The sequence below is a fragment of the Juglans regia genome, chromosome 3, assembly GCF_001411555.2.
Source record: "Juglans regia cultivar Chandler chromosome 3, Walnut 2.0, whole genome shotgun sequence".
Taxonomy (NCBI): domain Eukaryota; kingdom Viridiplantae; phylum Streptophyta; class Magnoliopsida; order Fagales; family Juglandaceae; genus Juglans; species Juglans regia.
The window spans coordinates 26,613,211-26,627,043 of NC_049903.1; the positions used below are offsets into that span (position 1 = coordinate 26,613,211).

A 13,833-nucleotide genomic window follows, 5' to 3' on the forward strand; every position below is an offset into this window, starting at 1 on the left:
TTATGAATTTTAAGGGCGGTCATTAATGATTCATTACTTGAAAATATTATTGCAAAATGCTTGAAATAACTACCTACATCTCTATCTTCTGTTGGTATTCGAGAAATCATCAAGAATTCTGATGTTGCTGAGTTGATGAAAAGTTTGCAACTCATAGCGGTAAAATCCTATTCTTAATTACAAATTTAAATATTTATACAATCACTTAATCTAAAAAATTGTTTCTAATATAATGTAGAAAGTAAAATTTTGGATAAAGACGAAGATAATTATCATTAATTTCCCACAGCTATTTTTCTACATGTCATGTATTGGTTGTAACAAAGGAACTGGGTATGAACACAATGAAAGTTTCATTTGTTACCATTGCAAACACCAATGTATTTCCCAACCATGGTATGTATCTTTCAAACTTTTGTTTTCATAATTTATGTGACATATTTAATGTATAGTTTTTATTGATTATAACTTAAAATTATATTTTTATCACATTTATAGCTACCGAGCGTATGTTGAACTTGACGATGGTACAGTAAAATTAGTTGTTGTTATATTTGGTGAAATTGCAGAAGAAGTATTGGGTTGTTTAGTAGTTGAGTTTATGAATAATATTGACGAGGTATGCTTTCTTGTTTTTTGTTACTTTATTGTCTGGAATAAAAAAAAAGTCTAGTTGGTGATTTTGAGATATTTACTATATTGTCTATAACTACATTGACATTTATATTAGAAATAAAACTATTAAAACTAAATTATAATAAAAATCATTTTATTTGATTTTTACATATTTATGTCTTGTACCGGTTTTATTTTTATTTATACCATGCATAAAAATTTAATTAAAAACATTGAGTTCTAAGACTTGTATTAATTTACAACACTGGAATTTTCAATATATAAGTTCCTTAAGCTTTTATGAATCATGCAAACCTATCAATTTTCTTTTTTCCCATAAACATTTGTCATATATAGAAAATGTTGTAGAACAAGTTTTACAAAATGAATTGATGATTCAACTGTTTGCATATCCTGACAAATTCAACCAACAAGAGCACAAGAATCTCAATGTTATGTCTATTGATCTTGTACAAAATGACAAAAATGGTTGAATCATAGTACAAACATCAAAGGAAACACATTTTGAACTAATAATTTTTTTAGACTTATATTAAACTTGTTCAAAACAAGTTTGATAAATCTGTCAAATGTAATCTCATTCAATAAGGATTGCATTTTTTTTTTTCATTCTGAAAATACATTGTTTGAATAGAATACTGAGTTTAAAAGAAAATAAATAAAACTGAAATTTTTTGGAAAATGAGTGCTGAGTGGTATTGCCACGTCATTTGGTTGTTACGTTGTTCCTTTAATTTGAAACCTTAATAAATAGGGCGTCCTAAAGACTTCTTGCTCCTTCAATTTAGCCACTCATTCCTCCCTGCCATTTCTTCATCTCAAAGTCTGGACCTTCCAAGCCCCCCAAGACTTCTCACAACACCATTGACCAGAACTTCAACCTCCCTCATTGTTCATCAACAAGTTTCTTAACATTCAATCTGCATTCCAATCTCCCATTACTCTATTGTTTGGTTTTGTTCCAAAATTAAAGTTAAATTCGTTCTAGAATTAATACAATTCAAGTTTACATATAGCAAGGATGCTATGGTTAACCATTATTTGACAAGCCTCAATTTGGATTTTTGCAATTCAAGAAATCTATTTACAATTGTTATTTGGGCGGTGTTCTTTGAATTTGTGATTTGGAGACGTTCCAACAATGGCATTGAGGGAATCCAGGATTCATGTCTGTTGGATTCCTCATGTTTTGACGTTGTACATCATTGTTGGCTTAAGTTTGTTGCCATGCATTCAATGTGTGGATGGAAATGACTACAGTCAGACTGGTAATCCGGCTGTGCTTCCAATTGTGACACAACTCATCTACGGTCGGCTTTCGAATCTCACCAAAATTTTAAGCCAAGACATCAAAGAGAATTTGGGATTCTGCATAAAGGATGTGTGAGTGATTTGATGAAGTTTTTACAGCAATTTGGTGCTTTTATTGTACATGTTTCGTTCTGATTTTCTTCTTTCAGGGATGTCGATTGGCATGGTGCATTCAATTTTGCTGGAAAGTTAGATTTCTTGACAAATTGTATCAAGAAGACCAAGGGTACGAGTCTTTGGCCTTTTTCAAAATGAATTTACTTTATTTGATGAATGGCAAATGAGGCTTTTGAACTTTTTTTTAGGACTTATATTCACAGCATCAATATTCCGGTAAAATATTTAGTTTAAGAGAAAATTACTATCCATGAGTACAGTAACCTTTTCCTATGATACATCTATCTCGCTTCCCTCCCATGCATCTGATTGTTATCAATTGATGTTGTACGTTTTAAGTAGTTTCAAAAGTCAACCACAGAGATAAGAAGTTATTGAAAATGTGACAAATCAGTTAGTATGATTGGGAATTATAAAATTCAAGATGAAGAATAATATTCATGGTGGTTTGAACCCCTATTATGGCTTTTTCTTTTGCTTGCCAACCTCATCAAGGTTCGAGTCTCGTTTGTTTTTATAAAATTTTTCAATTCATTTAATCTCATTTCATTTTATCTAATCATTATAATTTTTTTAAATTTTTACATAAAATAAAATAAACTATTTAATTTTTTCAAATTTTAAAATAAAAATAATATTTGAAAAAATATATTTTAACAACTTACACCTTTACCTACTTTGGAATGGAATGTTGGATGTGATCAACAGGAGACCTCACACAGAGACTATGTACAGCAGCAGAATTAAGATTCTACTTCAAAAGTTTGTTTGAAAGAGGGGCAGCCGAGGACAATTACTTAAAACCTAACAAGAACTGCAATTTGAGTTCGTGGGTTTCTGGATGTGAGCCAGGTTGGGGTTGTAGTGTTGACCAAGACCAGAATCATGTTGACCTCAAGAATTCAAAAGCCATGCCTTCAAGAACTCACGACTGTCAACCTTGTTGCGAGGGTTTCTTCTGTCCCCAGGGTATTACTTGCATGATACGTAAGTATGTGAAAACCATGAAACATGTTGTTGTCACTGTTGAGATTGAGCTGTAACTAACACCATTTTTTTTTTCTCTGATTTCTTCTGCATGAAGCTTGCCCATTAGGTTCTTATTGTCCACTTGCAAAACTAAATAAAACGACCGGAATCTGCGACCCGTAAGTTTCATGTCCCATCTTTGACATTCTTAGGGCCGTTTGTTTTTAGAGATGAGATGAGATGAGATGAGTTGAGATTAAAGTTAAAAAGTTGAATAAAATATTGTTAAAATATATTTTTTAATATTATTATTGTTTTGGAATTTGAAAAAGTTGAATTGTTTATTTTATTTTGTGTGGGAATTTGAGAAAGTTGTAATGATGAGGTGAGATGAGATGAGATGAGATGTTTTTGGAAAACAAACAAGGCCTTAATTACTACTTATCCCAAAATCTTTAAGTTAACGTGAGAATAAAAATTTAGTTTCAGAGGAGATAAATATAATTATTTGAATTAAATTCTGTCATTCTCGCTCATACCGTTTGGAATTAGAAAGTATTTCATCTTATCTCATCTTATCATTATAATTTTTTTAAATTTCTTAACAAAATATAATAAATAATTTAATTTTTTTAAATTCTAAAATAATAATAATATTAAAAAATAATATTCTTTTCAACTTTCATATTTTATTTAAAACTATTTCATATTTAAATTCAAATCAGTCCGAGTGAAATGGTTCTGGTACCATATCACCACTGATCTAAAAAAACTTAAGCTAATGGGAGGAAAATTAACAATTTAAATTATATTCTAACACACTGATATTCACTGGTAGAAACAATCTGCAGATACAGCTATCAAATACCTCCTGGAACTTCCAATCATACTTGTGGAGGTGCTGATATCTGGGCCGACGTTGAGAGGAGCAATGAAATTTTCTGTTCACCAGGGTCATATTGTCCAACTACCATACGCGAAGTTCCTTGCAGGAGTGGGTAGTGATTATCCCAGAACTTACAGCTCTTTCCTCATTCTTAACATGACACGAGATCTGAATCATTATAATCAACTTTTAAGTTAATTTTAATTTTTCTAATTTGGTGCATGAATTTATCATATAGTGCAACTGTTTGGTTCTCAGAATCTATCTGTACTAAAATGTTTTTCTCTTGCAATTTCAGACATTACTGCAGGATGGGCTCCACTTCTGAAAAATGTAAAGTTTTTTTTTTTTTAATCTTATTAGCTTCTTCCATGTAACATGGCACTGATCTTAATTCTTCACTTGTATAAAAAAGTTCACTTATTGTTATATTTATAATCTGTTCACAAACGAATTTTCCTCTGCAAGCTGCTTTTTTCCCACCATATCTATCCCATTTGCTGTTAAGATAATTTGTTAGAAATGAAGACTCTTGTGCGAAATCCTTGTCAGTGCTCATTAGAGTATAGAATTCATTCATAATCCAGCCTAGTTGTGATTTTCATACCTGTCCGAAAATATTATGTCAAACAATTAATAAGGTTTCAGGATGTCAAATCTCTTAGGGAGGTGATCATATCAGTACCAATGCACCTGATCTCATCAAAACTATGCGGTTAAGTGTTTTAGGGCCAGCGTAGTACTAGAATGAGTGACCTCCTAGAAAGTACTTGTATTACACCCCTCCTTAAAAGATCTCTTAGGGAGGTGAAAACCCTTAAGAATCATTATAAACAGCAGTAACAACTTTCCCTCTATGTAATGTGTGATCTTATTCACTACCCTGTTGTGCTAAATCAAAGGCATTACAATCTCCTCTTAAATTTCACATTCTCATTAGGTTGAAAGTAGGTTCAAGTCTCACACTTCTAGTTGGGATTGACTATGATCTCATTTGTAACGGCCCAAGAAAAACCTAAGCCATATATGGGCTTATATATAATCTAAAAGGAGTAGTCAACGTTACAATTTGAACCACTTGGAATCATTATAAACTGTAAGAACTTCTCCCTCCTATGTAATATAGGATTAGAATCCCCACCCTCTCATTCTAAATCTGGGGTACGTATTATATATAATGAAAACTTCAGTTAGATGCCATATCTTTTGTCTCAAATGTAAACCTATTTGTTGATTATTCCTCCTAGCTATGTTGCCTCTTTAAATTGACATGTAGTGCACTACAGCAAATTTTCTCAGTATCTTTGGTTTTTGTGATTTTGATTCTTATTAACCTTTTGCAGTGTGCTTCAAGTTGACGACCTGTAATCCAAACACAGCAAACCAAAATATTCATGCCTACGGTGTCATGCTTCTTGTAAGTAAATGTGTATCTATTCTTGTAAGATCTGTTTACTAGGATTCTATCTAACATGAGTCCTGTCTCTTGAATTTGATATTGTTTACTTGCCTATACAGGTTGCATTATGTACTCTGCTGCTCTTTATATACAACTGTTCTGATCAAGTTCTCTCCACTCGAGAAAGAAGACAGGCTAAATCTAGGGAAGCTGCAGCCAGACACGCACGAGAAACTGCACAGGCACGAGAAAGATGGAAATCTGCAAAAGATATTGCCAAGAAGAGTGCAGGGGGTTTGCAAGAACATTTATCCCGTACTTTTTCTCGTAAAAAATCTGTAAGGCAGCCAGAACAGATGATGGTTCTTGGTCAAGCTAAACCTGGAAAAGATGATGCTCGATTACCACCTTTGCCTCTAGGTTCTTCAAGTACATCTGTACAATCATCTGGCACTTCCAAAGGAAAGAAAAAGGAACCAAGTAACCTCACAAAAATGTTGCATTCTCTTGAGGAAAATCCAGATAGTAATGAGGGTTTTCATCTGGAGATTGGAGACAAAAATATAAAAAAGAATATGCCAAAAGGTAAACAATTGAGTACTCACAGCCAAATTTTTAAGTATGCATATGGTCAATTAGAGAAGGAGAAAGCTATGCAACAGGAGAACAAGAACTTGACATTCTCAGGAGTAATCTCGATGGCTGCTGGTGGTGAAATCAGAACTAGGCCTATGATTGAGGTGGCGTTCAAAGATCTAACTCTTACTTTAAAAGGGAAAAAGAAACATTTGCTTAGGTGTGTCACAGGGAAATTCATGCCCGGTCGAGTTTCGGCTGTCATGGGTCCATCAGGAGCTGGAAAGACGACATTTCTTTCTGCTTTGGCTGGAAAGGTGACTGGATGCAACATGTCAGGTTTAATTCTTATAAATGGAAAAGTTGAATCCATGCAATCATATAAGAAAATTATTGGTTTTGTGCCACAAGATGATATTGTGCATGGGAACTTGACAGTGGAGGAGAATCTGCGATTCAGTGCAAGGTGCAGGTACATATATTTGCCATGCTTTTTAACTTCACCATCCTTTCCATTCTTGAATTTCATAGGTGGAATCCATTATTAGTTCATCACTCAATATCACCTATGTCAAAGATTTCTATATCAGGATATACTTCTTATCAGGAAAAGGCGTGCAAAAGATTCTGGGAAAGATATATTGAAATAGAATAAGCTCAAGGACTAAGCACCTGATCAAATGCCTTATGTGATCGTCAAAATTGATCACATGCCCCTTGAATCAGTCAAATATACATCTCCCTAAAAGGATTTACTGAGTTCTAAAAATGATCTAACAAGTACATCTTTCTCCATGTTTGTGGTTTTAACAAGGGATTTTGCTACCCCTACCCCGCAGGAAATATGATTTTCTATGATACTGATATTAACTCCAATAAATAGATGCATGTCAAAGATAACTTCTGTATCCTAGGATAAATCAGGGTGACAAACTCCAGAACTTAGAATCAAGCTCACTTGGGGAAGTGCCCGGCAAGTTCTAATATGCCTCTATATTTTCAACACAGAGCCATATACCTACATGGCGATCCTAGAAATTTTATTTCAAATGATTCACCTTACAAGTTCACATTGTTGATAACATGATATGTCATGTAAACCAAATAATATGTTCCCCTTATGGTAGTTTAAAGTTACAAGACACCTTACAAGCTCACATTGTTGTTAACATGATATGTCATGTAAACCAAAAAATATGTTTCCCTTATGGTAGTTTAAAGTTACATATCTTGTTTGTTGCCGTTGCTGCTGCTACTGCTTAACATTACAATTTGACTTCCTGATTAAATGGATCATTACCTACTGTTTAGTTAGTTCCATTCACATTTTTATTTCATTTCTATCGCTGCATTACTTGATGCTGCAGACTATCAGCTGACATGCCCAAACCTGATAAGGTTCTGGTTATTGAAAGAGTCATCGAGTGTTTAGGACTTCAAGCAGTGAGAGATTCCCTAGTTGGAACAGTGGAGAAGCGAGGGATCTCTGGAGGCCAGCGGAAACGTGTAAATGTTGGCCTAGAGATGGTCATGGAACCTTCATTGTTGATCTTGGATGAGCCCACAACTGGTCTAGATAGTTCATCTTCCCTGTTACTTCTTAGAGCACTTCGCCGTGAAGCTCTTGAAGGGGTAAACATCTGCATGGTAGTTCACCAACCCAGGTAAGCTCCATCTCTCTCTCTCTCTGTGTATATGCCTTCCTAGTCGAAATGAAATTCCCAACAAAAAATAATTCTCTTTGTAAAAGTGGGACCCTCTATTTACCTTTTGTTTTTGTCCCCTTTTTATTTGTAAATTGCTAGGTGCATCACTTCGTACAAGCTTTTAAGCCAAAAAAGTGTCTAGATACTTATATTTACTATAGAAATGAAATTTTAAACAAAAGTATTCTGTTTTCTGTAGAATTCATTTTTCTATGCAACAAGTTCCTTATTTTTTACGTTCATTGCATGATTGAGGACTCCTGCATGAGCATTCTTCAGAAACATTAGCATGAGAGTTTCTTGGGCAGAAAGAGAAGGAAGAACAAGTGATAAAGAGAGAGGTGGGGGGAGAAGCTTTTAGCGGCATGAATGAACACAATTTTGTGAACAGTTTATTCAATAGGCCAATTGCATTAGGTTTATGGAAACATAAGGAGAACTTGAAATCAAATTCTGAGAGATTTTGTCGAATCAAGATGTAAAAATCAAGTCCATCACTGTTGAGCCTCATCAATTTGTATATAACCGAGTCTCCATCAAACGTGTACAAATTGCATCATTATTTTGGGTTTGCAGTGAGTGTTACAAGACATAAATGAAATGTAATGTTTCATAAGAGATCAAAGGTAAAACAATATATAAGGGTTGGAAACAAAAATTATCTGACTATTTCAAGTAGTTGTATGTTTTCAAAAACACCTTGTTATCTTGCTCAGTAGCCTAACAAATACCACTAATTGGAAATTTGGAAATCCCAGTAAGGGGGGGATCACTTATAGGCATTGTTTTGATATCTTCCTTTTAAAGATTTACGAGAACCACATAAATATTGTGGTTGATTCATTTCTTTTTTATTTTTTATTTTTTTCTGTCCTCCCAAACAGCTACGCTTTGTTCAAGATGTTTGATGATTTGATACTTTTAGCCAAAGGCGGTCTTACTGCATATCATGGATCTGCAAAGAAAGTTGAAGAATACTTTGCTGGCCTTGGCATCAACGTACCAGAGCGTGTTAATCCTCCAGACCACTTCATCGACATTTTGGAAGGTATAGTGAAACCAAGCTCAGGTGTGACTCGTGAACAGCTTCCAGTTAGATGGATGCTTAAAAATGGATACAGAGTACCCGCAGATATGCTGCAATATGCTGATGGACTTGCTGCAATGTCCTCAACTAAAGACTTAAATCCTGGTGATGATGAAGCTAGTACTACTGAACAACAATCTTTCGCTGGAGATCTGTGGGAGGATATGAAGTTTAATGTTGAGACAAAACGAGATCGTATACAACATAATTTTTTGAAGTCTAAAGACTTATCCAACCGGAGAACTCCTGGAGTAGCCAGACAGTACAGATACTTCCTAGGGAGGTATAATATTCCACCATTCTTTTGTGTTAGCTAAATGAGCAAACCAACTTCCATACTTTGTCATTGGGAAAATTTTAGCTTACAAGGGACAGTATTGAGAAACAATCTCACATTACCTGTAGATAAGGTCTTGGACATGTTTATAAGGAATGGGTAATCCTCTCTTGTAGAATCGGTTTTATGAGATGAGTTAGGCCCATGAATTTCTTCATATTATCAGAGCCAGCAACAGGACGAATGGGGGCCCACACTACTTATTCCCTGACAAGGACCAGAAAAAAATACTGGCCTGCACGTGAGGGAGAGGGTGTTGAGGAATAATCTCACATTGCCTGTGGACAAGGTCTTAGGCATGTTTATAAGGAATGAACAATCATTTCTTGTAGAACCAGTTTTATGAGATGAATTAGGCCCATGAAGCTTTTCAGGAGACTCTCTTCAGTTTCATGAATTGTGTATTGTAGAATATTATATATAGTGTCAAGGTATTTGCTCCTTTTGAGATTTATATTTGCAACTGATTTGTTTGTTAAAGCTGTATGTTTGAAGATTTTTTATCCTTCGTTGACTTCTCTATCAAGAATCTAATTTGGTTCTCTAATTTCTTAGTATATGATCAAATCTTTCAGGGTTAGTAAGCAGCGGCTACGTGAAGCTAGGGTTCAAGCAATTGATTATATGATTTTACTACTTGCTGGAGCCTGCTTGGGAACTCTTGCTAAAGTGAGCGATGCAACATTTGGGTCCCTTGGCTATACTTATACCGTCATTGCTGTTTGTAAGTTTTAAAATACAAACTAGTTATCTATTTCATGTGTTTTTTTTAAGCCAACGAGATTAAACTGTCTTACTCCCAAACCCCCTTAGTTATCCTCTCCATTAGGTTGTACTTACTGATGTTTTTGTACATCTCATCTCTTATGGTGTGTTTTGAATTGTATTTTTTTTATTTTTTATTATTGTAGCGCTACTATGCAAGATTTCAGCTTTGAGAACATTCTCGCTGGACAAATTACAGTATTGGAGAGAGAGTGCATCAGGGATCAGCAGTCTGGCCCATTTTCTCTCCAAAGATGCAGTTGAACTTTTCAATACATTCATCAAGCCTTTGCTTTATCTATCAATGTTCTACTTCTTCAACAATCCAAGATCATCTTTTACAGACAATTACGTTATTTTGGTTTGCCTTGTTTACTGTGTGACTGGCATCGCTTACATACTTTCCATCTACCTTGAACCTAGTCCTGCCCAACTGGTATATACATCAATCAACTCAATGCTGCATATGAACATGTATCCCTTTTCACTTCAATTGTACTTTTAAGGCTAATATCCCTTTTCTTTTCCTCTTGCAGTGGTCTGCGATTCTTCCTGTTGTTTTAACTCTTATAGCAGTTCAAGAAAATGACAATCGATTTCTCAAGTACCTAGGAAAGTTGTGCTACACAAAGTGGGCCTTAGAAGCTTTTGTCATTTCAAATGCCAAAAGGTTTGTTCTTAGAATTTGACTCCAATCTAGATATGGTGCAAACCAATTCCTTTACACCCTCTAATAAAAAGCTAACACATCAACTTATTATTGAAAGTCATATAAAAAAACACAACACCAAAAACAAATTAACAAATCAAAATTAAAATAAAACAACAAAAAACAGGGTGGACAGCCACCCACAAGGGGAGGCCCAACCATCCCATTTGTGGTGTGACCAGCCATCCCCTACAGCCAACCTAGGGCTGGGGTGGCAAGATACATTCTGGCTGGGGAACTCTTGTTCTTATATCTCTACCATCTCTCTTTCTCCCTTAAGTAAGGCATGCTTATTCAGAAATGCACACAGCATCCTGGTGCATGCATGGACGTATACTTGGAAACATGGACATTATTGATGGGGGATTCAGCCAGAATTTACTTATTAATACTATCATCATTAAATATTTTATTTGGGATATAGCACTCAAGATTGCAATTTTAGACATATAAGTGGAGCAAACTGAATGCTAGTGGGGAGTTCTTTAACATGTGCTTCTTTTATGCTATATTTTGTTGATTTTAGGTCATATGTTCACTTCCTTGAGGCTGCCTTTGGTTTACAAAAGTAAAATCTGCTCCATTGAAGTTTGCCAGGTTTTACAGAGGTTGCTTAGAAGTAGACACTTGTTATTAGAAAAAAATTAACTTATTAATGAATATGTCTTAGGAGAGAGAAAAAAACGTCTAAGGTTTCCTTTGACAACCATAACTAAATGAAACTGTGCCAGGAGATCTGATTAATATTGAGAAGCAAGATAAGAGAAATACAAGACATGAAGGGTGAATTTTTTGTCTTCCTTTCCTAAATCTCAGTTATTCTCTTTCTTATTTATTCTTACTACAATAACTTCACAAAACAAGCCATGGATAAAAACCGGCACGTATCTATTTAGATCTAAGGAAGATCTTTTGGTATTGGTGAGGTAGCTCTAAGTAGTCATACCCCTACTTAGAACTTGTGTTTGGTTTGGTTTATCATTTTCTCATTGAACTTCCTCTTTGAAGTTTCAAATTTTTGCATGAAAGCTATAATTTTCTCCTGATCTGCTGCAACAGGTTAGGCTCCTGTAATTTTGCAAGACACGGACACAAATTAAATGCATTTAGGGAAATATGTGAAACATAATAAACTCTTACAACTGGTATAGGATTCTGATATAGCTTGGAGAAATATTGAATATTCATTAATCATGTTATGATTATACATTTCAAGTTAATTGCATTACCTTGTAAATTTTATCATATAACGGTTTTATCATCTGCTTCTCAGGTATTCTGGGGTGTGGCTGATAACTCGTTGCAGTTATTTAATGCAAAGTGGCTATGATCTTCATGACTGGGCTTTTTGTCTACTCTTCCTCATTCTTGCTGGTATAGCTTGCCGTGTCCTGGCATTCTTTTGTATGGTAACCTTTACGAAAAGGTGAGCTTGGACATTCTCTCTTTGCTGATTTCCCAGTGTCCCAATTAGAGAAGTACTAGTCCAATTTCTGCACCCTTTGTATGCATGACGAGATTCCAATTATTGTTAGTGACAAAAACATTCCCTCTAGGAATGGGAACTGATGGCTAACATGAATTAAGTAGAATCATGTGAATCAAGTCTCATGACCCAGTTTAGGAATCATTGGTCATTCCTTTTGTATTTAGTTTGGTTATTTGTAGGTAAGTAGAAAGAAGAAAGAAAGAAGAAACAATCCTATTCCACTTTTAGTTCTTCTTGCATTTTGTCGTCTGCCCTAACTATATCACAGTTTGTGTGACACCTCCTAACTAATTTCAGAAGGAATATTTCACGGACATGAACAATCAACGTAAACTCTCATTTATAAAAAGGATTTGAACAGTAATGAGTCTCATGATCAAGTTGTGAAAAACTATGCAAGAAAAATAAAGTAAAACAAGAAATTAATTACAAGACACAAAAAATTACGTACACAAAACTGCAGAGGATTTTGTATTTTGAGGAATGTCAAAGTACAATGTGGAGTGAAATTATAATGCTCAGACCGGCCATACTATTCATATGGTTACATGACGGAAGTCTAAATTTTTCAATTATCGTATTATTTGTTCGAGTGACATGTCGAGCGAGTGTCGAGTAAACTCTCTGCCTGAGTTTTGCTCAAGCTACCTGTCGCGTGAACTTTCTATTTGACATTTCTTGAGTCACAAACTAGGTCAAAAAATGTTTCCTCACACCCCCACGAGGCTTGTCTATGTTCGCTTCAGCTTGGGCCTATCGGCTTAAGCCTCATTGAAAGTCTACCAAAAAATTATGACAAATCTTTGTCAGATCGAGTCATGAAATCGGGCCGTTACAAGAATAAATCAAACTCCACAAACCCAACACTTCGTTGAACCAAATATAATTTTTCAGCCTATACTTTAAATTGACAAAGAAATCTAATAGTTGACATATATTATGTATATATGCATCTTCTACAACGAAATATTATAGTTGACTATTCCCTGCTCTACCATTAGACGGCACACACTGAGGTCGTTAACTATCCATTTTGAAAAAGAAAAGCGGTTACTCGAAATCAATGTGATGTTTGTATAATTGTGTCTATGAAGCAAGAATATATATCTTAGTAATTATATATCTTGATGAAATGATGTGATTTATGTAATGTAAAATTACTCAACACTTAAATATAATTATTCATTATAGACTGCAAAGTCACATAAAACCATGCCATAATAAATTCAATATTCACCCATATGTTAATAAACTATTTCAATCCATATATATATATATATATATATGTATATATCCTTTCCGTTAAATCTAGAAATTATAACGACCATAAGAGTGAGATATTTGGGAGGGCAATATATATAAACTCTCTCTTTTTAATGTTTTATAATAAATTATTCAAGAAATTGTTGAGATTTATCTTTTTTATGGTTGAGTTTTTTAAGATTATGTACTTTTATTTTTAGTGATGTTTTGTTCTTAAGCATTGCATCTTTATTTTTTTTTATTATTTTATTTTACATATGAGAAAAGATATTTGCAATCATGAATTGTGTAACTGTCGTGTAATCGCTTAGAAAAAAGTAAACATGAGACTCACATAAAAAAAAAGTAATTTTTTAATAGTAGACCTCACTTTTTTTCAAATCGATTACGTAGTTTTTACACATTTCACGATTGTATATAGAATTACTCTTTAAATTAATGAAGAACAATGATGGAGTCGCTCAAGATAACAAATGATTACGGCGAAAAAGAGAAAATCAATGATATTGATATTTTCATAGTGTTATAATTAACAATGGCTGCTAAACATTAGTACGTTGTAAATGAATCTTATTGGACCTCT

The 13,833-nt window shown here is 34.2% G+C and overlaps 1 protein-coding gene across 1 annotated transcript; it reads left to right on the forward strand.

Moving 5' to 3' along the window:
* Positions 1-1,513: 1,513 nt before the first annotated feature.
* Positions 1,514-12,209, forward strand: LOC108990896 (putative white-brown complex homolog protein 30). Its single transcript, XM_018965010.2, has 14 exons — positions 1,514-2,019; positions 2,097-2,173; positions 2,773-3,051; positions 3,149-3,212; positions 3,885-4,031; positions 4,218-4,252; positions 5,263-5,336; positions 5,438-6,366; positions 7,262-7,558; positions 8,485-8,970; positions 9,600-9,748; positions 9,936-10,225; positions 10,326-10,459; positions 11,772-12,209. Exons 1-14 carry the CDS (start codon positions 1,778-1,780, stop codon positions 11,926-11,928), a joined length of 3,360 nt encoding a protein of 1,119 aa, XP_018820555.1. The 5' UTR covers positions 1,514-1,777; the 3' UTR covers positions 11,929-12,209.
* Positions 12,210-13,833: the final 1,624 nt, after the last annotated feature.